Raw genomic sequence first — 24,470 nt, 5'->3', positions numbered from 1 at the left:
AGTGCGAGGTACTGACAGCCCTCTATTTTTTATTTAGAATTAGAAATGATGGGTGACTGGCCCCACAGTGGGTTCAAGAATCTGAAGCCCATGAACTTTCTGAAGGACAGTCTCCTGCTAGCTTCTTGTACCAGAGTGTCTCACCTCTTCCCAGGTGTTATACCTCTGTAAATCCCATGGAGCAAGTTCTTCTTACTATAGTTTGGCATTTTTGCAGAGATTCATTTGTATTCTCTATTTTCTCGGCTACAGGAGACATCATGATTCTATTTTATATGTCAGGTCTGTGTTGTCATTGCAGGAATTCTTTATTTTTAAGAAGAGCATCTAAAACATGTTGCTTGCATACCAGAATGACTGCACTGTAGAAGTTATGTTCCTAAGCATTTTATTAGTTTGCCAGAGGGTTGCAACAGACTCTTATGAGGATGGTGAAATCATAACAATTTGCTATTTATCTCTGTGCGTTCATGAAAACACATCCCTTGGCTGATTCTGCTGCACTGAATACTTGTCTCTCTCTCTCCCGTGGATTGTAATACACTGGAAAACTAGGACCCTATTCATGTCTTCATCCCCATACTAGCCAGTGTCTGACATAGGCATGTAGTGGATAAATACCAACCAGCCATCAAATTCTGAGATCAGAACAATGGGAATGGAAAAGAAAAGACATTGCGTCATGTTTGCTGCACAGGAATCATGGGTAGGGCCAGCTGAGCCTGCCCCATGTGCTCAGAGCACTTGGGCACATTAATCTCATTCAGACTTCAGGACAGCATTAATGTGGGTGATGACGTCACCTAGTCTCAGAGACTAGGGGATTAGGCAGATCTGACATGGTCACTCGGCCAGTGATACAGCCAGGCAGTAGTGACTATGAACTTTCAGCCCATGTAACCTAATTCCAAAGCTCTCACTCTCAGTCATTCTGCATTGCCTTTAGGTAGAGATGCCACATATAGGATATGTAATAGACTTCACACACATGCACATTCAATAACAAGAGCTTACAACATGGACTCGAATCTTTATTGTTGAGACTGAAAAAAATTCCCTCTGTCACCCAGGATGGGACTAGCGATGGCCCTGAGGGAAATACCTGGGATGGGTGAGGTGCGTCCAGTAGTCCAGGGTATAAAAAGTGCTTGATAAACACTTGTTAGTTACATGAGGGAGTGTTCAGATCTGCCAGTTTCATTCTCTCTATAAGACAGCTTGTAAACTCCTCATGTGAAGCTGGACGTCCACAACTACAAGACATGGGAACCAATGGCACAGAAAAGCAGATTAATACCACAATTGCAGCACACAGGACATGTTCTTAACCCTATTATCCAAAAAATCCTCTCTTATCCCAAATTCGGGATAACTAAAATAAATCTGATTCATTAGGCAAAAGCGTAATTGAGGTTCAGACCCCATGTTGAAAGGCCATGAGCTATTTATATCCTGTGCCCTCTAACTCATGGGCTGCTGAGCAGGCATGATGCTTAATCACCGAGTTTTATTTATATTAGAATGCTGGGAACCTAACAAAATACTTTCCATGAAGGGGCAGTAAATCCCAGCATTTATTTGCTTAGTAGATGAGTTTGTAAGTTACATAGAAAAAGGCTGCCTGTGGAATCCAAGTAAAAATTGTATTTTAGCTGCTATCTTAGGCATTATCATACAGCAGAGTTCAGTTCAGGTACAAAACAATGGCTCCAAAAACCCAATTATTAAAAAGCAAATGTGTCAAAAACCCCAGTATTCTACATATTGAGACCATTTGACCCTAGGATGCCTGCCTAGCGCAGAACAGGACTGCGGGCTGTGGTTTAAGGAAACTAATATCATGACCTATATTTTCAGCATTATCAGGCCACCAGTACAACTGTCCTCATCTAGAAAAAAAGAGATTATGAACAAAATTAACTTGAAAGGAGTCCTGGCTTTGAATCAAGGCTGACATGTGCGACTTTCCCATGGAATTTTCCAAATAGGGTGATCTCGATGAGGAAAGGAGCTATGACAGTGAAGATCTTTGCCCCACCACTGGGGAGTGAGATCACGGGGAAGAAACGGGGGCCAAGGTTTGGGGGATTGGAGGAAATAATTGTATCCTTGCAGTGGGACTAGCAAACTCTGTCCCCCAAACACCCCCCAACTTCTACGCCAGGAGTAAAACCTGCTCAGAATGAGCTGCAACAGTTAAAAATGAGAATTTTCCAAACTTATGTAAAGGACTGGGTAATTTTCTGGAAAAGACTCATTAGCATTTAAATAACAAGCTCCACTTATTTAAGCTCCACTTATCAAGTCGATAGTTCCTGGAAGACATTTAGCATCCTACCCAGCATAATGTTTTTCTGTCTTTTTGAGGACCTCTTTCCTAGTATTTCGGTGAAAAAACCCAATTATCATTCATACCTGGTTGTGTAGAGCGCTCCAGCATAACTCATTTACATTTTCATCAAGGCCAAGAAAATCTTCTAATGAAGTCTTCCATGGAATCGTGCAAGTAAGGGATGAAATGTGTCTTAAAATCAATGCCCCAGAGAATATTCACCAAGACTGAGTATTTTGATGATTTAGGAAATCTTAAAATCTATCTCTTTGGCTTCCATCTTAACACACCTCTCCAGCAACATAGGAACATAGATGAGGTTCAAAGTACGATTAACTAGACACTTGCAATGAGGAAATCTTCCATTTAAAAACAGTCATTTCACCTTCCCAGTGTTAGCCTTTCACATTCCAACATGGAATTATATGCAAGCCAGGGTCATGCAGACACTGTACTAGGAAACTTAGACACCCAGGATTTGGCCATATGTGGTCAAGTAATAGGCATTAGCTGAACTGAAAAGCCAGAAGGTTTGGGTTATATTTTTATCATTTAACAGCTGCATCGTTTCTCTCTGAGTTTCCATGGCCTTCATAAAGTGACACGAGGTGTATGAATTTCTTCAGAAAATTCTGTATGTCAGGGATTATTGTAGGCTCTATGGATGGATCCAAGGAGGGATACCATAGCCCCTATCCTGGAGACACTGCCAGACCCATGGAAGCACATAAATAAATCAATGCAATAACATTACCGGCTGGCCCTGTCAGTTTTGCTCCTTTGAAACTTCATGAGAGCCCAACAGTGAATATAGTCTGCTGGGTTTAGAAGTGGCCAGACCATACTGAAATATAACTATATCAAACTCCTCTTTGAGAAGCAGAGAATTCAAAGGTAGAAAAGACCCATCTAGGACCTAGCTGCCTCTAAGCTAGAGCCCCAGAAAAATCATTCCAGGTAACTGAATTTCTCTCATTTTCCACAGAATTCCAGAAAAGGCAACGTTATAACCCGCTCTGGTACCTGACAGTCTCTGCTGGTGGAATATCCTTTCTCTTAGCTCACCAAAGGGTTGAGCTAAGAACTGCATCCAACCCATCGACATGCTGCCTTTGGTTCCAGATTTAGAAAAAATGAAACCCATCTGGCACCAGCTTAACCCTTTGCTCTCCATATTAAGCAACCCAAGATGTCTTTGTTCAAGTTAGGACAGTTCTATTGAAGAGACGTGCTATCACATGCAAAGGGCTTACGGAGAGTTGGGACATAAAAGTATGGTCCCTCTGCACTGGGAGCTTTCAATTTAATGAATAAAACAGTCATAATTAAAACAATGAGTAACATGAGAAACAAAATTACAGGCAACCTCTGTATTAATTTCCTAGAGCTGTTGTATCGTAGTACCACCAACTGGGTGGCTTCGCAACACAGAAAGGCATTTGCTTGCGGCTGTAGCACTCCAGTCTCTGCCTCCGTCACCCCATGGCCCTCTCCCCTCCTGTGTCTGTTCCTCTTCTTATAAGGACACCATTCATAGTAGATTAAGGGTCCTCCCTATTCCAATATGACCTCGTCTTAGCCAATTTCATCTGTAATGACCCTATTTCCAAATCAGATCCCACATTCTGAGCTCCTGGGGGTTGGGACGTGAACATATCTTTTGAGGGGATATGATTCACTCATAACAACAACTAAAGTAGAAGAACTGTGGAAAGGAGGTCATGTTCTAACATAGTGGGCTGAGCTTCCTTGTTTTACAGAAGATGATGATGCCCAGGAAGTTTAAATGATGTACATCAGGTCATAACATTATTAAAGGCCAAGAGTGAGACTCAAATATGTAACTTCTGAATCCAAGTAGGGTGTTCCTTTCCCTGCAGGGCTAATTAACTGTGTAAGTATCAGATGAGTGTTTCAAGCCATAAAGGAAAGGGAAAGAATCCTCTGCACAGGAGAAGTCAATGAAGTTTTTCTGGAGGGCATGGGTGAGGGCAGGGGTGGGTGGGTGGCACTGCCCTCTGCTCTTGCTCTCAGTTGATCACACTCCTCTGCAGACAAAGATGAACACAATTCTTGGCTCCTCACAGATCCCACCACCAGGAGGAACGCGAAGGCTGGGCCCACATCGAGAAACCGCTACGCCAGCCAGTGGACCCTCAACCGACCCCACCCCACCATCTCAGCACACACCCTCACCACAGACTGGAGGCTGCCAACACCCAGGGCTGCAGGATCGGTAGACAAAGAGAGTGACAGTTACAGTGTCAGCCCCTCGCAAGATACAGGTAGGCCCTGACGCTGCCTCCTCCGTCCCTGGGGACCAGCACGGCCCACGCACCTTGAGCTTCATGAGTTCCTTGGGAAGGGGAGAGAGGGCTTTCTCCCTCCTACTTGTGTTCTTGTGAAGGTCACTTTCAAATTGTTAAGCTGCTTATCTAACAGTTACCTATACAACTGCACAGTCTTTGCTGCACATAAGGCGAAACAGAGCCACGCTGCCTCTGTTCTGCAGGTGTCCTGAATCTCAGACTCATGCTTCTCTCTCCTTTTAGTTCCTACCCCACTGGGAGAAATAGAGACCGGTTTAAATTTTCACCCCCGTGATTGCAATAATTGCTGATTACACTCTGAGGGCGTCTGACCCACTACCATCTCCAGGATTAAGACACTGCACTTGAAGTTACATGATGAGGCCATAGCACCCTCTATAGGGAACCTAGGCTGATCTGTTAGACAATTAAACAGGGGTTGATTATAAGGTAAGTCATCCAGTCTATGCCATCAACCACCAAGTTTTCACTTCAGAGAGAAGACAGGGCCTAAGAATAGCACTGGGTTGCCCACCACTCCCCCTTAAATTTTGAAAAGAAATTACATATGAATCTAATAGCTGTAGGAAATTTTAATACTCATTTTTCTTTTGTTCTTAATGATCTACTTCAAAAACAGTGTTCCAGAGGTAGATCGTCGCCATGTGAATATATTTTTATGGCTGTGATTTATCTTAGAAGAGTCTCATAGTTCCACAGAGGTGACCTCAAAACTTTTTAGTGCATTTGAAATGCAGAGATCTCGCTGACTAACCTGACGTGGCCCAGCTCAAAGGCACGTGGGCACCAGTTTTTGTCCCAATGGTTTTCTAGACCCCATAGAGGGTGATAACAACAGAAGATGTGTCCCAGGGGTTGGGGACCGTTCTGGCTAGTGGCCAATTTCTGTGTAACATCACATCTTCATTTCTAAATATCATTACATCTTTCTTCCTGAGCTGAGGCCCCAGAAGCTGAGCTGCAGCTCAAATCATTCATGCCAGTTAAAGAGTCTCTAGGGCACAGATCCATTTGCAGGTTGGAGCAGAGAGGGGGATGCTGCCACTCCTACTGTTTTCACTAAAAGCAGGATTTTCAAAGGGAATGCATTACTTATTTATGGAAATGTCCCAAGCTGGGACATCTGACTACAGCAATTTGCTTGCAACAAAGCTTCCCTGAGCCGGATCTGCTGAGGCTTGTGAAGCTGGCCTCAGAATGCCTAAGGCAGGATCCTCTGACAAGGAGCCAGACCTCCTGCCAAGTCCTACTGTGATCAGCACCAAGCCAGGAAGGGCCATGCCATTGGTGCAGACTTCTGATGGTGAGTTTTTCTCACCATCAGATCTTGTTTTTCTCTTTCACCATGTAGATCGAGCAAGAAGCAGCATGGTCTCCACAGAAAGTGCCTCCTCCACTTACGAAGAACTGGCCAGGGCCTACGAACATGCCAAGATGGAAGAGCAACTGAGGCACGCCAAGTTCACCATCACGGAGTGCTTCATATCAGACACGTCATCCGAACAGTTGACGGCAGGGACAAATGAGTACACGGACAGTCTGACCTCCAGCACCCCTTCCGAATCGGGAATCTGCAGGTTCACTGCATCTCCCCCCAAACCTCAGGATGGAGGACGAGTGATGAATATGGCAGTTCCAAAGGCACATCGGCCAGGTGAGCAAGGCCACTTGGGGGCCATCGCATAGGGAAGTGCATCTTCCTGGTTCTCCCTCATCTGCTGTGAAAGCCCTTCTTAGTGTTCAGATGGAATGGGTGCTCTATTTACTGATGGTCGCATAACAAACCATCCCAAAGTTCATTGGATTAAAACTACAGCAGTCACTTATTTTGTTGATGAATCTGAAATGTGGGCGGGGCCTAGTGAGGATAGCATGCTGCAGAGGCTCTCCTAGGGCGGGGGATCCACTTCCAAAGTGGCTCACTGACCTGGCTGTGTTCTCCCTGTGTAAGGCTGTCCACAAGGCACTTTAGCTTCCTCACAGCATGGTGGCTAGGTTCTAGCAGCAAATGGCCCAAGACACAGTCTGTGGAAATAGCCAGTTTCCTTAGCTTGGCCCTGAAAACTGACACAGCATCATTTCTGCCATATTCTATTGTGCAAGCAGTCACAGAGCCCAAGAAGCCCAGATTCCAGAGAAAGAGCCCCCCACCGCTTGATGAGAAAACTGTCAAAAATGTGAGGGCTGTATTTTAAAACTGCTACACTGAGGGCTTCTGAAAAGAGAGAGGTCTTACCGTAGCCACTGTTTGGGAGTTGGCCTCACTGAATTACACAAGGTGATGGTAACTGGCTAACATTAGGTCAGCGAGTAGTTTGGTCTTCAAGTTGAACACCTGTGAATTGTCTTGGTTGTGAAAGAGCTGCAGATTCTGAGGTTTGCAGGACCTGGCAGATAAAGAGTGCAGAGGTTAGAGAACAGGGTCAAAAAGAACATGGGCCATTTCAGAGTTCACTACTGTCTAAAGGAAAAGACTCTAGCAAGCCCCTGACGACTGATCTCAAGCAGAAATGGGGGCCTTAGTATGGGCTTCTGTTGTAAGAGAAGCCAGACATCTTGGTTTTATATGGAAATTCACAGTTTTTTAATGTTGGCTTGGATATTTGTAAACCGTTGTTCAGGGCAAATAAAACACGTCTTCAGATGGAATCCAATCTATGGCAGCCAATTGTAGTTCTCTTCTGAAGAATCGCTTTTTCTTTTTCACCCTGAAATAGCTGCCTGTAGACTTTCCTTCACAAACTGACCTGTCCAATCTTATTGAATCCAGTTTTGTTTCTCATTTTACCCATTTTCTGCGCCACTGTTCTGGTTCCATTTCAAAAATGTATCTTCACTTTTGAATTACTGCAATTCCCTTGGGCTTTATGGCATAAGGCCTAGCTGAAATGAGCTTTATAAATGCATAAAAATATATAAAATTAGAATTGTCTATCCAGCAAATAATCTTCCAAACCAACTCAAGATTCATGCCAGCATTCAATAAAGAATGATGGCTTCATTTATTTTCCTTCTGTCTACCTCCTCAGGGAAAAAGACGAGCTGTTATTTGTGGGTGTTTTTATTTTAGCTATTTTTTTTTTTTTTTTTGGTGGTGTTGGCATTTATTTGCAAGGCAAATGGAGAAAAATGCAGGATAAATGCCACTGCTCTCTGCAGCTATTCAGCCTGAACGTGAGGATGACCCAAGAGAAGACCATGAGCCTGTGGGCATGTTGCATACACGTTCTCAGCATCGGTTCCTGCATCTGTAAAATGGGAATGGCATTGATAACTATGTATTGGGCTTCTGTTAGATGGATGTAGCATAATACAGGTGAAGACGTCAGCAGAGGAGGCACTCAGCCATATTAGCCATTGTTTCTGGCGCTGTCTCGTGGCTGTGGTTGTTCGAATCCCCACAGCGACTCCAGTTGTACTGCTGGCCTCCTCTTCCTTCTTGCTTTTATTTTTCCCCAGTGACCACTGAAGCCGTAGCAGGCACCACCTCAACTGTGTGTCACCCAGTTAAGTACTTTACACTTCCATTTGGGATAACATGCTGCCATTTTCCCTTTGTGTGTGATTTAAGGCACAGAATGAGCTTCTAGGTTAAATGACTGCCCTGTTTGTGCAGATTTTTATGTAATGACAGGGTTGAAGCTTCTTTTTGATGGCATGCTGATCATATTGTTGGATTTTTTTTCAAAGTTTGACCTTTGCTCATGACATTGTTGCCTGAATCCATTAGAGCAGTGGAAGATCAGTTACTATTGTCTTAATATACTATTCAGAGTAAAATGCTTGTATAAATGTAGGTTTAAATAGTCTTTTAAATCAATGCAAGTTTGAATGTCTACAAACTTTGTTTTGTCTACCCTAGATGTCTGTGTTATTACTGAACATCTGATATGCTTTAGAAAGTGTTTCAGCCTTTGGAAGCCTTTCTATCTCTCCTTAATAACTCAACTACATTCAACATTGGGCATAAAACACAAGGTTGCAATTTACTATTCTGCTATCTAGAGGCTGTGGCACAATTAGCAGCTCCTTGAGCTGTGCTCTTAAATCACATTCTTTTCCTATGTACCCTCTTTTTTTTAATCTTGGAATTTGTTTTTATTTTATTATACTTTAAGTTCTGGGGTGCATGTGCAGAACGTTCAGGTTTGTTACATAGATATACATGTGCCATAGTGCACGCTAGACAGTATCAGTCTTTGTCTGTTTCCGTTCATAGTCTTCCACATCCCTGGATATCTTTCTTCTCACCATTAGATCTTTTTCTTTTTGGATGCTCCTTTTCTTCTCTTTCCCTTTTTATTTTTTCTGTCTTCAGTACAAATAGTTATGTTCCCAACCTTTTAAGTTCTCTGCAAATTGGGATCATGGATCTGGCCAGATTGTGGCTTCAGAAAAGTGGGAAACATGTTAGTTATCCTCATACTTCCTTCTCAGGGTCTAGCAGGTACCTGATAGGCAAGTAGTCATCATTCGAGAAATATTGTTAAATGAATTAATAGTATTGAATATTCTATATTATTAAATCATTTTTAAAATTATATATATAAAATCTCCCCTGTGTGTGTGTGTGTATAAATATACCTGGCACTGTGTCTGGCACATAGTAAGTGCTTCATAAATGTTATTTTATGGATGGATATATCATGGTTGTGACAATAAAACCAATTCGTTAAAAATTTCAATGACTAGAAACTATAGTCCAATATAAAAGGACATTTAAGTCTACTCCATCTGGCAGCAACTTTAATCAAAGTGACTTATTTTCCGTTCTTGTCCTTAGCAAATAAAAAAGACATCTCTTCAACAGATAAAGGGTTGCTCTTCCATGAAATGAGGATGGCTATCCACAAAGCGGGCAGCAGAATCTAGCTATAATTTTAATGATACCTGAATTTTGAATTTGCTCATACAAGTCCTAAAAATGCAGCAAATTATTGACTTCTTCAATAAGGGATGACTATTCCCATCTCTTGAAACAGAAAGCAAACCAAACTCTCCATTCCTCTGAGAAATAGCTACAAAGTGTAACATTTCTTTTCCTCTGGGTCAAGGTGGTTTCCAATTCTTTGATTACAGTACCCATTCTTGGTTTCAGGTAGTATTTCAAGTCAGTTTCAAACATTCTTGGATTACTGCTTCTTCTTTATTCATGATGTTTATCCTATGCCATCCAGAGAAGCCACTGCATGAAGCTACTTAATTCTATTTCAAGCTTCGGACATGCACCCTAACAGAGTCTGGTCTACTACTGGTAGGGAAAGGGTCAACCTCTTTGGATCTCTGTGCTCATGCTCTCCGGGCCCCAGACTCAAAGTTTTGCATTTCAGTGCCTTCCTGTTGACTGCATTTGAGGTTTTTCAGTGGGAAAGGGCCACTGTCTGGTGCCAACTGGTAAATTCACTGTATTGCCAGTAATTCGAAACAGTTACTGGATATTTTTAGGATCCATTCATCTTGCATCACTCTATCCTGAGGGTGTAAGGGTAGAGAGTAAGAGGCGGGGCCCCAGGCATGCAGAGAAGCCTGGAGCTCTTACCTGGAGGAGCCCTTACCTGGAGGAGCCCTTAGAAGATAGAGCTGACCTCTGCACAGTCAGCACTACTCTGACCAAGGCTGGCCATCTTATTCTCAGTTGCCATTTTGACCTGCTGTTTTCCCTCTCTGAAGTCTGTGTGGCTCTCATGTTGTTTCTTAAATCAAAACAGGATATCAGCAATCCACTCTACAGAGCTAAATAACCCCCACGCCCAGCTTCACTTACCTGCATCTCCCTCACTGCCTGAGGACTGGGCTCAGGCAGCTGGGGCACCAAGCCTTGGGCTTGAATCTTACTCCTCTGTTTTGCACATCACTAAAACTCAGTTTTGAAATTTTTATCATAAATATTATACTATGAGTCTCCTTTCAAATGCAAGTCTCCTTTGATGCTTACACATGTGTGCATGGGCACACACACGCATCTGCACATACGCTATTCTTATTCACACACAAGCTCACATGCATGGCATGCACACATGCATGGACACACATATGTTCACACACATGCACATATGCATGGGCATGTAAGCACATGCACCTTTGCACAGATACACACAGGAACACACACATTGTCACTGAACTGCTCTGGGCTCCACCTTTCTAGAGGAAGCCTTGCTCCCTCCCTCTCAGCCTCCCTGCTTCCCTGTCTTTCTTTGCCATGCATGTGTTGAGTGCCACTAAATGACTGGCCCTGTTTTGGGATCTGAGGATGCACTTAGAGACAAGACCCACAGAGATCCACATTGAAGGAGCTTCTGTTCCTAGGAGGCAGGCAGACACTGATCAAATAAACAAATGGTACCATTTCTGACCATGGTGAATGCTGGGCGGAGAAGCAAATCCAGGAAGGGGATAAAACCTGGGAGGAGAGTATTTTGGAAAGAATGGCCCAGAAAGGCCTCTCAGGGAATGAGATGTAAATGACGGGATGGAAAGAGCCCTTCTAAGATCCTTCTGGTGGTCCAGAGAGCTGAGCAAAGATAAAAGCCAGGAGAAAGGAATAAGCTTGGCGTTCACAACAGGGAACAAGCATTCCCTCTGAACTGCCAAACATATATGACCTTTCAAACACTCCTAAAACACATAGAATTTTAGGTTAAAAGAACCTTTGGGGACATTCAGCAAAACCTCCACATACTGCTATTCATGTCCACTCGATGTAGACCTAAATATTGCCATGTGCTAATCCTGATTTCTGCTGGAAAACCAGGTCTCTCTGATGAGTATTTGCAATTTTAGCTTCTTAAAGGCTCTGGTAGAATTTCAGTGTCTTCTTAGTAGCTCTCCCTTGGACTCAGAAAGTGACAGTAGGACCTGTTCTGAGGGGTTATCAAGCTTGGGACTCTAAACCCATTGCCTGAAATAAAAGCTTAACACACATGTCCATGGGGCCAAGAGGTCTTTTGCAGCCACCACACTGCACCCAGCCTCCTGCCACTGTGTTCAAGAAGCCACCTCTGTACCTCTGACCTTGTCTGGTGGTCTGGCTGGTTCATTTAGTTACCGCAGTTGCTGGGCTGGTGTCTGTGTCCTCTTTTTCCAGAACATGCATTCTGTGTGTTCTGTCTTTTCTCTGACTTCTGAGCCCCTTAAGCAGCTCACTGTTTTTCTTGGGTAGCTTATTGGGGTTCATTTCTAATCATTGGGAAGTCCTGGGCTGTGCCAGTTCCTCGAAAGGTGGAAAGTGATGGGGGAGGCGTGTACCTGATAGAACAGTGATGTGGGGATAGAGGCCGCATTGGCCCTGCTGAATGACCGGAAGGCAGCTCCCAGATTCCAGTGCTGCAGGCGACAAGAGAGAAGGATGCCCAGGCTAACGGAATGTTCACTGTATCTCAGACAGACCCGGTTAAAACACAAATATATGACATTTATGTATTGAACCCCTACTGATTGAATATCTCCTGAGTAAAAAGACACTGGGTAGTACCCTAAGACGTAAAAGTGTTAGTATCTTAAATTAACACTCCTTGCAGTCTCATTCATTTACCAGAATAGTGTGTATCAAAGGCTGCAGGCAATGGGTTCTGAAGATATAAGACAGGAACATCTTGAGAGGGTCAGGAAATAATACAAAGTCCAGCTCACAGAAGACAGTTGCCCCCTACACACACTAACACATACACACACACACACACACACACACACACACACACACACACTGAGCCCAGTGAGGTGTCATGAGAAGCTAAAGCCACAGGAAGGCACAGGGAGCATACAGAAAGGGAAGAAGCAGAAGACATCAAAGGCCATCATCTTCCAGTGTGGCCTCCTGTACACTCTACTGGCACCAAGGCCTATGGCATCCTGTATCCCAAACCAGAAAGGGGAAATGAGCCATCATCTCCAGTAAGAGCCAACCCTCTCTTGTTTCATCCCCTTCTATGGCTTCCTGCTGCTCTCAGGGTAGAAACCTACAAGCTTCTGTGGGGTCGGCCATGTCTTCCTTGCCTTGACCCCTGGTCCCTGGTCTCTAGCCTTGAATCTTGACCCCTGGTCTCCAGCCTTCAACCTTGACCCCTAATCTCCAGCCTTCACCATTGGCCCCTGGTCTCCAGCCTTCAATCTTGACCCCTGGTCTCCAGCCTTCAGCCTTGACCCCTGGTCTCCCACCTTCAACTTTGACCCCTGATCTCCAGCCTTCAACATTGGCCTCTGGTCTCCAGCCTTCAATCTTGACCCCTGGTCTCCAGCCTTCAATCTTGACCCCTGGTCTCCCGCCTTCAACCTTGACCCCAATCTCCAGCCTTCAACATTGGCCTCTGGTCTCCAGCCTTCAATCTTGACCCCTGGTCTCCCGCCTTCAACTTTGACCCCTGATCTCCAGCCTTTAACCTTGACCCCTGGTCTCTAGCCTCTAACCTTGACCCCTGGTCTTCAGCCTTCAATCTTGACCCCTGGTCTCCAGCCTTCAACCTTGATCCCTAATCTCCAGCCTTCAACATTAGCCCCTGGTCTCCAGCCTTCAATCTTGACCCCTGATCAGCTTTTAACCTTGACCCCTGGTCTCTAGCCTCTAACCTTGACCCCTGGTCTTCAGCCTTCAATCTTGACCCCTTGTCTCCAGCCTTCAACCTTGACCCCTAATCTCTAGACTTCAACATTAACCCCTGGTCTCCAGCCTCCAACCTTGACCCCTGATCTCCAGCCTTCAACCTTGACCCCTGGTCTCCAGCCTTCAACCTGGACCCCTGGTCTCCAGCTCCAACCTTGACCCCTAGTCTCCAGCCTTTAACTTTCTGGCATCCTACAACTCTACAAACATACATTCCCTCTGTCTGGAATTCTCTCCTGTCCAGCCTAACTCAACACCTTCTATGGGATGATTCAAGATGCACATTGTTATAGAAACAGCTCTGTCAGCGTCATGGCAGAACAAAGGCAGCCCCCAGCCAGCATTCTGCTTCAGGTGGTCCCCAGTGTGTGGGTCCTCATGGCTCTGATGTGGGAACTGTATCCATCTTTGAATCTCACGGATCGTTCCACAGTGGGCACTCCAAAACAATTGCTAGGTTCTGTGCTTGCCTAAAGCCCAGGGAAGATTTTCCAATCCCACTTTTATTCAGAGCAACTTTGAGAAGAATCGTGAGCCTCCACAAAGTCAAAGCCCTACTTTTATACCTCAGTGGAGTTTTTAAAGTTCACCAGCAAGCAGAAGGATCACCATATCGATGAGCTCTTTAAAAATGCATGAGGCCTTCTGTGTCCAAGCCAAGAATCGTAATTGAATGCCTGTACATGGGCCTCTGATATCAATCTCACATTATTTATTTAGGGTTTTTTCTGGTTGCCATTTGGGAGTGAAGATTCATTTACCAAGAGAGATTCTTTTACTAGTTTTCATTACCATGCTACAACATTAATATTTTAAAAAGCGTTAGATCTCATCTGTCTCTGGTATGGGAGGACTCTGTGCTCCCCTTTGGGAACCCACTCTTTGACACTGTAGTGTTGCTGCAAGTCTCATCTCTGTGTTTTTTATTGAAATTGCTGGAACTCAAGGAAAGCATCCTTTGTTTCTTACTTTTGCATCAATATCCAGACATAGATCTCAAACCTTGTTAGAAATTGATGACAGTTCCTTTTTGTGTGTACCCAGAGGAGATTGAAGTCCTAAAAACTGTGATTCATGTTCATTCCCATGAATCTGGGAAAGCATCTGCATGTTCACAGCCTCTGACTAACAAAGTATTGCAGAGGAGGAGGAAGGGGGTTATCACAAAGTACCTTGGAATATCTGGCCCCCAGAAATGCATTTCATTTGTTTTACACCTATCCCTAAATTCCCAATACAGACACATAACCAGTTTTCAGAGGTGAGATAGCTCAGAGCATAAGAAGGGCTCTTTCAGGCTTCAAGGTGCCTTTAGAAAGTATCGTGCCTCATTCATTTGACTAAAGGCAAGAACACTGAGGTTCAAAAGGGACACAAAACTACCCAGAGACAGAGACAGAGGCACAGACAGGATTTCAACACCAAGCGCTGCACTCTGTAACCAGTGTTCTTTCCACTGGACTCAGCACCTGCCTCAGCAGGTGCATTGGAGGAAGACTTGGGGGTTTTGCCTTCTGACTACAGTTCCATTGGACCATCTCTTATTTTCTTCCATGAAGAACCGAGGTTGTAACTCCTTGTGGACTAGTATTCTGAGGCTGAGGGGTACAGTTCCTTATCCTGGTTGAATTCAATGCTTTATAAGTAGAATTGAGAAATAAGGATGACTTGGCATTATGAATTCTGATTATCTAAACTAGAGTTTCTCAACAGCAGCACCATTACTGTTTGAAGCCAGGTCATTCTTCATGGTGGGGGGCTGTTCTGTGCATTGTAGGATATGAGCACCACCCCTGGCCTCTGACCAATAGGTACCAATGGTGGCACCCCCCACCCCTGCACTGTGACAACCGAAATGTCTCCAAATGTTGCTACATGACCCCAGGGGTGAAATCGCCCTCAGTGCAGAGCCTGTGATCTAGTGTTCAGATGTTTTCCCCTAGCGTGGTGCGTGGGAGATGGCAAGAACCATTGTTTGACGATGAATTAATGGAATGCACATCCATTATAGATTTCTGAATCAATTCATTCCTGCTGTTTGAGTATTGATTTTGCCATCCTTCTTCCAAGAACTGAAATACATTCAAACTTTGCGTGTGTCTGAATAGATGGAGAAAGTTCAGGAAGTTTTGTTTTCCTGATTTTCAGCTAAAAGGAGGCAGGTTTAGCTCAGCAGTTTTCACACGGGCCAACCATGGCTCAAATGCACCCTTTGTGGAGGGGGACAAGCTCTGAGTGCATATCTGCTGATGGATGTGGGTCCTGCAGGAGGAATCTGTACGTTTCAGGACCAGAGGCGAGGAGGTGCTCCTGATGCTAGTGTGCAAAGTGGTTAGGGAAAGAGGGATAAATCAATGCTGACTTATTTAATCAGAACTTTTGGAGACATTAATGGCACTGAAGGTCCCCAGAGAGCAGCAACAGGAAGATGAGAAATGAAGCATGATGTCAAATAATAAAGCATAACATGGCAATAATGCCTAAAGCATCTCATTCTCAAGGTGGGAGTCAAAGTGGCTACCTGGGCTCCCTCCAAAAAGGCAGCGATGGCTGCAGCCTGTGATCTGCACTGGGCTTTGGCAAGGCTGATGAGGAAAGAATGAGAAATGGGTGCCACAGTGATGGATGGGCCAGTGGTCATTGTATGTTACATACGTCTTTAAAGCTCCATGAGGGCCATTCACGGTGGATAATACACGTGTATTCTCATCACACACACCTTCTGGCGCCCTCTTCCTCCACGACTCCTTACCACCGTCCCAGTCGGTTACCATGTCCCCTTTTCCCTTCTCTATTTGTGACTCTGTCTCTAATTTTTATCTCTCTATGGATCTATGTGGCTACATTTCTTTCCTTCTGCAACCCTCTATGTGTGTGTTTCCATCTCTCTGATTCCTCTCTCTCTGTCTCTTCCCCTCTCTCTCATCCATCCTCCCTCACACCCACCCAGGCTCATTGATCTCAGCCTCCTCTGACCCCAGTCTGTTCCTGCATCTCAGTCCCTGAACTCAGTTTCCCAGAGCCCTACCCTGTCCTTGGCCATCATCTCCACCTTCTTCATCCCTCACCCTCAGTTTGAATCTCTGATGGGAAGGGCATTGGCCTCAGGGCAGAGCACAGTGGGTTCATTATAGTCCATGGAAGTCAGCAGGAGGACCCTGTCCCAAAGGCTCAGACAGGACTCTGTTAGCCTTTGTATTCATGCTAGGGTTGGGCAGGAGACACTAACTGGATTTAGCTCACTGGGGAGGAACTGGCAGTGCAGGCAGGTAGGTGAGCAGGGCAGGAGGAGGGCATTGAAATGAGTTCCAGCTCAGTCCCTCCTGTCTTCAGACCATGAGCTGGGTCCTCCTGCCAACACCAGTCCTTTCGTTCTCCATGCCTCAACTTCCCTTTCAGTATGCTGCTCTGCCAGTCCGATTTTCCCTTCCATATCTCCCTCTCTCTCTCCACTCTCACACATACACACACACACACACACACACACACACACACACACTCTCTTTTCTTGATATTTATGCCCAGCTTGCCGTATTAAGTACACTCAGCTACCTCCTTGTCCCTCTCCTGCCTCATGTTTTACCCCTTCTCTATGCCTTTGATTTCATGGATGAAAGTTTTAGCACAAGGGAAACAAAACAAGAAAAGGAAGGAAGGAAGGAAAGAAAGAGGGAGGGAGGGAAGGAAGGAAAGAAGTTTTCATGCTGCTAATAAAGACGTATCTGAGTCTGCGTAATTTATAAAGAAAAAAGATTTAATGGACTTACAGTTCCACGTGGCTGGGGAAGCCTCACAATCATAATGGAAGGTGAAAGACACACTTTACATGGTGGCAGGCAAGAGAGAAATGAGAGCCAAGTGAAAGGGGAAACCCCTTATAAAGCCATCAGATCTTGTGAGACTCATCCACTACCATAAGAACAGTATGGGGGAAACCACCCCACGATTAATAACCTTCCGCTGGGTTCCTCCCACAACACATAGGAATTATTGGAACTATAATTCAAGATGAGATTTGGGTGGGGACACAGCCAAACCATATTAGAAGAAAAATAAAGGAAGGAATGGAGGGCAGGGGATGCTGTGCCAATGTCTCCACGGTCACCACAGTCTCCCACATCACATCTCTCTTTCTGGATCACTAACTGCTTGGATTTTCTTGGTATGTGTAGGTATCTGAAGCACACAGGAGGACAGTTAGAGAATCCAGGTTTTCAGAGGGTTTGTTGATGAGCACATGTGCTGGGATTTTAATGGACATAAGTGCCTGTAATAACAGAGCTTACCGCCGACTACTCTGGTGCTGTCTTCTCTGTAAGTGCATGAATTATTGAGAGAACTCATTTGCAGCATGCACACAGTTGAAAGGGCTACTTTGGGAGCTAATCAGAAAATACACATTGTTGAAAGGAGCTAATTAGAGAATCATACAACGTCATAGAGCTTTGCCTGAAGAACTGGATCAATCAGAGGTATTGGATATTCAGAGATACTTGTCAGACCTGCCATAAACAAACACAAGCAGGCATTGCATGTAAAGATGTAGTGCTGAGCTGTTTCTGTTATGAAGGATTTTTATTTCTCACCTGTCCATTTCAGCGACTGGACCCTCTTGATCACTACATCTGAAGTGGGAGCCTCTGCAGGCAGGATGCAGATATTATGAGTCCTATCTTTTGATTTCAAACACGTTTCTTCCTTCCAATCTAAGACCTGAGCATTCTGCAATCCAGTGGGGACCACGATGCTATTACTTTGTAGGAGTTTAATAAGCCCTGTGCATTCAATGGGGAGTCACTAGAATAGAGATTTATCCCCAAATCTGTGCAACACATCACAAATATGTCAAGTGTTCATGATTGAGTTGGGTCTCAGAAAGAGCATGAGGCATTCTTGACCCATATTTTTAAAGAACCCTGGAGGTAAATGTCTGTAGCATTTCCTCAAATATATGAACAACATGATAAAAATGATATTAGTTGTATAAATAAATAAAGAAAATTAACATAATTTGTTTATCAGATTCTTAGGAATAAAGACAATCACTTTCAGGAGGTTGAATTTCTAAAACTACAGATTGCAAGACTGGTCAATTAAGGTGTATTGATTCACATACAAAATGATGTTCACATTACAAAAGAATTTTTCAATTTATTTCTTCATGACAACTGTTAATGCTTTCATCACTTTTTTTTTTTTTTTTTTTTTTTTTTTTTTGCAAATAATTAACCCCTGGTTAGAGAAGACTGAAGAATGTATTAACCACCTTAAACAAACATAAGTAATTTTCAATGTCATCAAGTTTCATAAAATTTTAAAAAATCAAATTCTTTCATCTTTCAGGAACAAAGCTATCCTATATGGCAAGATATTCCTGAACCTTCCACTTTAGTGTCTATAATAGATATGCCCCATGCCATTATATTTTTCTAAGCCAAAGTTCAGAGGCATCAAGTTACTAAAACCCTTTTTACAAGATTGCCAAATTATGTAATTTCTTCCTATAAGAATGTTTGGCTCATTCACTGTCTAGGTATCTATTACTGGGTTTCCCTTGGATCCAGCTGACGAAAGGAAGCCAATGTTGAATCACAGTGCGTTTAGTTTCCGTGAGCCCAGTCCAGTGTCGCTGGGGTCATTTAGTGAATTACATGCTGCCATTCCCAACACAATCATATAATTACTCATCATCACTTAATAGAATAAAGTTCTATTTAGTGAAAAAGATAAGTGGAAAAAGCTAAGTGGAATCCTGAAAAAGCTAAGTGGAATTTTGAATCATAACTACCAAGTGGTGCAATAATGTAATAACACAAGGACAGGAAATCATTCGGTAGATTTCCCAAGAATAAGGTCATTGCTCCTCTTGTTTGGGGAAAAAAGAAATTTCAAGAAGGATAATAGCATTTTGAAAATTTGTATGCTCATTTAAATTGTATAAAATGCATTTTTGGGGCTTGTCTTGGTCATATTTATTTTTAGTTCTCTTATGCTCTTTTTTATTTTATTTTTGAGATGGAGTTTCACTCTTGTTTCCCAGGCTGGAGTGCAGTGGTGCAGCAACCTCCAACTCCCGGGTTCAAGAGATTCTCCTGCCTCAGCCTCCCAAGTAGCTGGGATTATGGGCGCACACCACCACATCCAGCTAATTTTTGTAGAGACTGGGTTTTGTTGGCCTGGCTGGTCTCAAACTCCTGACTCAGGTGATCTGCCCACCCCAGCCTCCCAAAGTGCTAGGATTACAGGCCAGTTCCCTTATAGTCTTGAGTAGTCCTTTTGTTCTGTTATGCTGGTTATTCTTTTTCCATGGGTAAACTTGAAAGCATTTCCTAATGTTCAGGCTTTAAACACTGTCTAAACACGCATCACTTCCATTGTCCCATGAGTATGCAGCTGGCTGATGGCAGCCCTTGTTTGGCTCAGGTGGTCTCAGATCCCCTTAGCCTGCCCCTTCGGAGCCCACAGGCCCAAAGGGGCTGGATGAGGAAGGTTCAATTAACTACTGTTAGCATACAGTAAAACAAGGAAAGCAGGGAATATTTTGAAGCAAAAGAAACAAGAATGTTCAGTTACTTTAGATTCAGAAAGTGATCAGTGAGTCATCCCAGAGCTACATTTCTATGATAAGCATAACTACTAGACATCTTGTCTTGAATATCCCCAGCGGCATCAAACCCAACGGGTCTGAAACTAAACCCTTCATTTTTTTTCACCAAAGTAAGATCTTTTCCCTATACACCCTTTCACAGTTAGTGGTTTCCTGAGCTTAGAGTCTGGGAAGGAGTCACCCCAACCCCTCCTCCTCTCTCACCACTCCCACTTGTCATTGACTCTGAAGCTGTCTTCCTTGGGCCCCATTTATATCTCACAATTTCCTTCCCTCTCTTACATCCTCCAGCTGCTCCTGAGCTGAGATCATCATCATATCTTTCTCCCTGCACATCTTCTTCCCTGGGCCCTTGCTCCAGGACCACATACCACCAACCCATTCTCTAGCCAGAGTTTTGCACCTGGTATGTCATAGGTTATATGTGTGCAAGACAGTGAGTCCTTCAGACCTCAAGCTGGCCAGAAACAGCTTCTTGGGCTCATCCCAGTGTGCTGCACAAATGCCCCTTGTCTGCCTGTACCTCAGAGAGAGACAGGTGGGAAGCCATGGGCTGGAGAATGCACACTGCCTGTACCAAAACAGCCGAAACTCAGAGCCAGGGTCAGTCCAGCTCACGCCACACAGTGTTGGTCGCAAAGTGGACCTGGTGGCTGAGCCCTAATTGTGCTCATGCATTGTAAGGTGATAATGGGATGTATTAAAGCCTTGAAACAGGGGCCTGAAGATGGGAATGAGAAGGAGTCAAGGCCAGGTGGCTCATGCCTGTAATCCCAGAGCTTTGAGAAGCTGAGGCAGGAGCATCGCTTGAGGCCAAGACTTTGAGACCAACCTGGGCAACCAAACAAGACCCTGTCTCTCCAAAACATTTTTTAAATAATAATAATTAGCCAGGCATGGTGATGTGTGCCTGTAGCTCTAGCTACTCTGGAGGCTGAGATGGGAGGATTGCTTGAGCCCAGGAGTTTGAGGCTGCAGTGAGCCATGAATGCACCATTGCACTCCAGCCTGGGCAACAGAGCAAGACTCTATCTCTCTTTAAAAAAAAAATAAAAAAGAAAGGAATCAACAGATATTTTGCAAGTAGAATTAACCTGGAGAGAAAGGTGTCAGTGAAGCCTCTGAGGTTTCAAGGATGGAGAGATGGTGATAGCATTACACAAGATGGAGCACAAAGGAGAGAAGCAGCAGTTGGGATTGGGAGGGGATGGGGTTGGCCTTCATGAACTGAACTGGTAGACTTGGCATTCAGAATTCCAGATGGACATTTGTGTGGAAATGCCTAGTAAAGCACCTGAAATTCACATCCAGGGCTCAGGAGAAAGCAAAATGGAAAGGATAGATGGGAAAGCTCTTTATAAAGAGATGAGGAAAGCAGCCAAGTCTTTCAAGAAAGGGCTGAGAGCAGGCAACTGGGAACACAGTATTTAGAGGAAAGACAGAGAAAAGGATCCAGTCAAGGAAAGTGAGAAGGGGTGTCCAGAGATGTAGGAAGAGATCTGGGAGACCACAGTGCCATGGCAGCTGAGAGGGCCAACAGCACCAAATATTACCGTAATGCAGGTCTGGGACCAAAGGAATACCAGAGAATTTGGCAATGAGAGGTCAGAGTTGACCTTTCAGTAGGTGATGATGAAAGAAGCTGTGTCAGTTCAGGTTTTCTGAGAAGCACCTATCAAGACAGATTAGACATGCAAGGAATTTATTGGGGAAATTCTTGTGAAGAAGGAAGCAAGAGGAAGCAGGAGGTGGTGGAGAGAGTCCGGGGACCGTAACAGAGGTCTGACACCTGTGAAAGGAGAAGGGGAAGGAGGGATTGGGTAGGAGGCACCTCAGGCTGCAGTGTACCTCTGAGAAGGCTGCAGTGAGGCCGATGGGGCATCCCTGAGCAAAGGATCCCTGTTGGGGAGATCCTGCACTGGGCAGGGAGGGCCCTGAGGAAAGCCCTGTCACACACATCATTGGCTCGCAGCATCTCAGAGAAAAGGTACCTCCCTGCAGCAGATGCTCTTGGATTTTTTGGTTTGGTGCAGTTTGGTTTGTTTTTTGTTTTTGTTTTTTTGTTTTTTGTTTTTGTTTTGAGTCTTACTCTGTCACCCAGGTTGGAGTGCAGTGGCATAATCTGGGCTCACTGCAACCTCTGCATCCCAGGTTCAAGCAATTCTCTTCCCTCACCCTCCCCAGTAGCTGAGACTATGGGCACCCACCACCACAGCTGGCTATTTTTTGTTTTTAGTAGAGACAGGGTTTCACCATGTTGGCCTGGCTGTTCTTGAACTCTTGACCTCAGGTGATCCTCCCACCTCGGCCTCCCAAAGTGCTGGCATTACAGGCGTGCACCACCACACCCGGCCAGCAAGTGCTCTTGAAGGAGACCTGAGGTTATGTTTCCACGGCACCACTGAAGACAGTGACCTTGAGAAGGGAGTAGAAACACTAGTACTCTGGTCTAAGCTGTTGTCATCTCTATACAGAGAACGGCTGAAACAGAATAGCCACACGGAGGAGGTTAGCAGGTAGGCAGGGCCTGGTAAGGCCATAAGCTGTGGCACTTTCATGCAAAGCCATCATAGAGACCCATAACTCAGCAGCCGGCCAAGGTCACAAGGTTTTTTAGACTTGCCAAGACGAGAGCCAGCTGTCCATCCTTCTTCCCTTCGTGTCCCTGGCTCTCTCCTCAAACCCTGTGCTTTCCCTGTACTTCCAATCGCATGCGGGATTTGGTCTATCACAGTTCATTCGCAGTGGACACTGTCGCCTTTGATGTACGTTTTGCTTTCAATGATAGTGTTTTGAAGGATTCTGTTACCTACCTCCCTCCATTTATGTACAAGTAAGTTAATGTACTGTAGGAAAATGAGCTCTTCCCGTGCCCAGCGAAGAGGTATGAGGAGATTCCACCTGCCTTTGTGGTGAGCACCGATGGAGTATCTTGAGAAAGGAGCCCAAGTGCAGCGGCATTCTCGTCTCTAAACCCCACGTGGCCTCCCACATGCACACAGGGCATTGTGCCCCTGTTTGCCAAATGAAGACACCCACTAACTGCCCTGTCTTTCTTTCTAGGTGACCTCATACATTTGCCTCCATACCTTAGAATGGACTTTTTGTTAAACCGAGGTGGTCCAGGCACCAGCAGGGACCTGAGCTTAGGACAAGCGTGCTTGGAACCTCAGAAAAGCCGGACCCTGAAGCGCCCCACGGTCCTGGAGCCCATCCCGATGGAAGCCGCCTCCTCCGCCTCCTCCACGAGAGAAGGACAGTCGTGGCAGGCGGGGGCTGTGGCCACATTACCTCAGCGGGAGGGGGCAGAGCTGGGACAGGCAGCTAAAATGAGCAGCTCCCAAGAATCACTGCTCGACTCCCGGGGCCATTTGAAAGGAAACAATCCTTACGCAAAATCTTACACCCTGGTATAACAGACAGCATGACTGGACCGCGGTTGTAAATACAATTCAAACAATTCAATCAAAGCTACCTTTTTTTTACGGAATTCCAATATTTATAATTAAAGAAAATTGCCAAAATATATTAAAAAAAAAAAAAAAGAAAAAAGAAAAAGAAAATACTGAAAGCACAGACAGTGCAAAGACTCTCCTGCTTTTTTTCTGTCTGAGTGTGAGCTCCATCCGCCTGGGCATCTGATTTTTTGGGAAAGAAGTCCAGTTTTATGATCTTCACAGGCTACTGCATTTTTACTGATTTTCTACAAAAGTGCATGGGGGGATTAATTAAACCTTCTGACTGGAAGTTCTATCACACAAGAGGCAAGAAAGAAAACAGGGTGGGGGGAAATTAGCCTATTTGTGAATTTAAAAGGAACACCGATTTGTGGGCAGGGGAAAACCTCAGTCACCTTTGCACACCTTTCTTTCCCATTAGAAACTGGGTTCTCAGTTTGGTCTTCTTTTGTTGTTAATTAGGATGAGTGCCGTCAGTGAAGGGGTGGGGGGAATCGATTTGGTTTTCTTTTTTGTTTCTTTTTTAATTTAATGAGACACTCTTTGCATTTTGTCTAAGCGAAATAAAAAAGAAAAGGTCGTCTGCCTTTATTTCCATGTCTACTTCTCTCGTCTTCTTCTCCCAATGGCCTGGTCCTGCTTCCCATTGGTACTTCTGTTTGGAATACCAGGCCTGAACCCAGAGCCCAGTTCGGTAAACCAGAGTCGATACTAACACCCTGAACTCCTCAGGAGTCTCCGGGAAGCACAAAGAAGGTGCAGCTCCTGCTCTCAAGCTGGAGAGGACAAAATGCAGGCGGGTCTCCACCACAACCAGGGCAGTCCAAGTATTCGAAGCCCCTTGCAAAGCTCCGCCCTTTGCCTGCCTACAGCAAGGGTTCAACTGCCTGTGGCCTATGGGCCAAATCCAGCCTCCTGCTGTTTTTTTAAATAAAGTTTTATTGAAACAAGGCCATATGCACTATTTGCTATTGTCTATGGCTACTTTCATGGCACAATGGTAGAGCTGAATACTTGCAACAGACATGGCATAGCCCATGAAGCCTAAAATATTTATTTCCTGGCGCGTTACAGGAAACGTTTGCCAAACCCTGCTCTGGAGCCTGACAGGCAGCCCCAGCGTGTGTGAGAAGGAGCAAGATCATGC

At 44.7% G+C, this 24,470-nt stretch overlaps 1 protein-coding gene across 1 annotated transcript in view; it reads left to right on the top strand.

Annotated features, from left to right (window-relative positions):
• The window catches only part of DSCAM (DS cell adhesion molecule), a 760,400-nt gene extending 736,486 nt beyond the window's left edge, over positions 1-23,914 (top strand). The window contains exons 31-33 of the mRNA XM_064380165.1: positions 4,420-4,617; positions 6,014-6,316; positions 22,929-23,914. Coding sequence (XP_064236235.1) covers positions 4,420-4,617; positions 6,014-6,316; positions 22,929-23,281 — 854 coding nt within the window. The 3' untranslated portion in view covers positions 23,282-23,914. The remainder of the gene's footprint in view (positions 1-4,419; positions 4,618-6,013; positions 6,317-22,928) is intronic.
• Positions 23,915-24,470: the final 556 nt, after the last annotated feature.

The sequence above is a fragment of the Aotus nancymaae genome, unplaced genomic scaffold (assembly GCF_030222135.1).
Source record: "Aotus nancymaae isolate 86718 unplaced genomic scaffold, 86718_ANA_hifiasm-v0.15.2.pri h1tg000022l_1, whole genome shotgun sequence".
Lineage (NCBI taxonomy): Eukaryota > Metazoa > Chordata > Mammalia > Primates > Aotidae > Aotus > Aotus nancymaae.
Note: the sequence above shows the minus strand (reverse complement) of the source record. Positions and strands in the feature narration are given on the sequence as shown.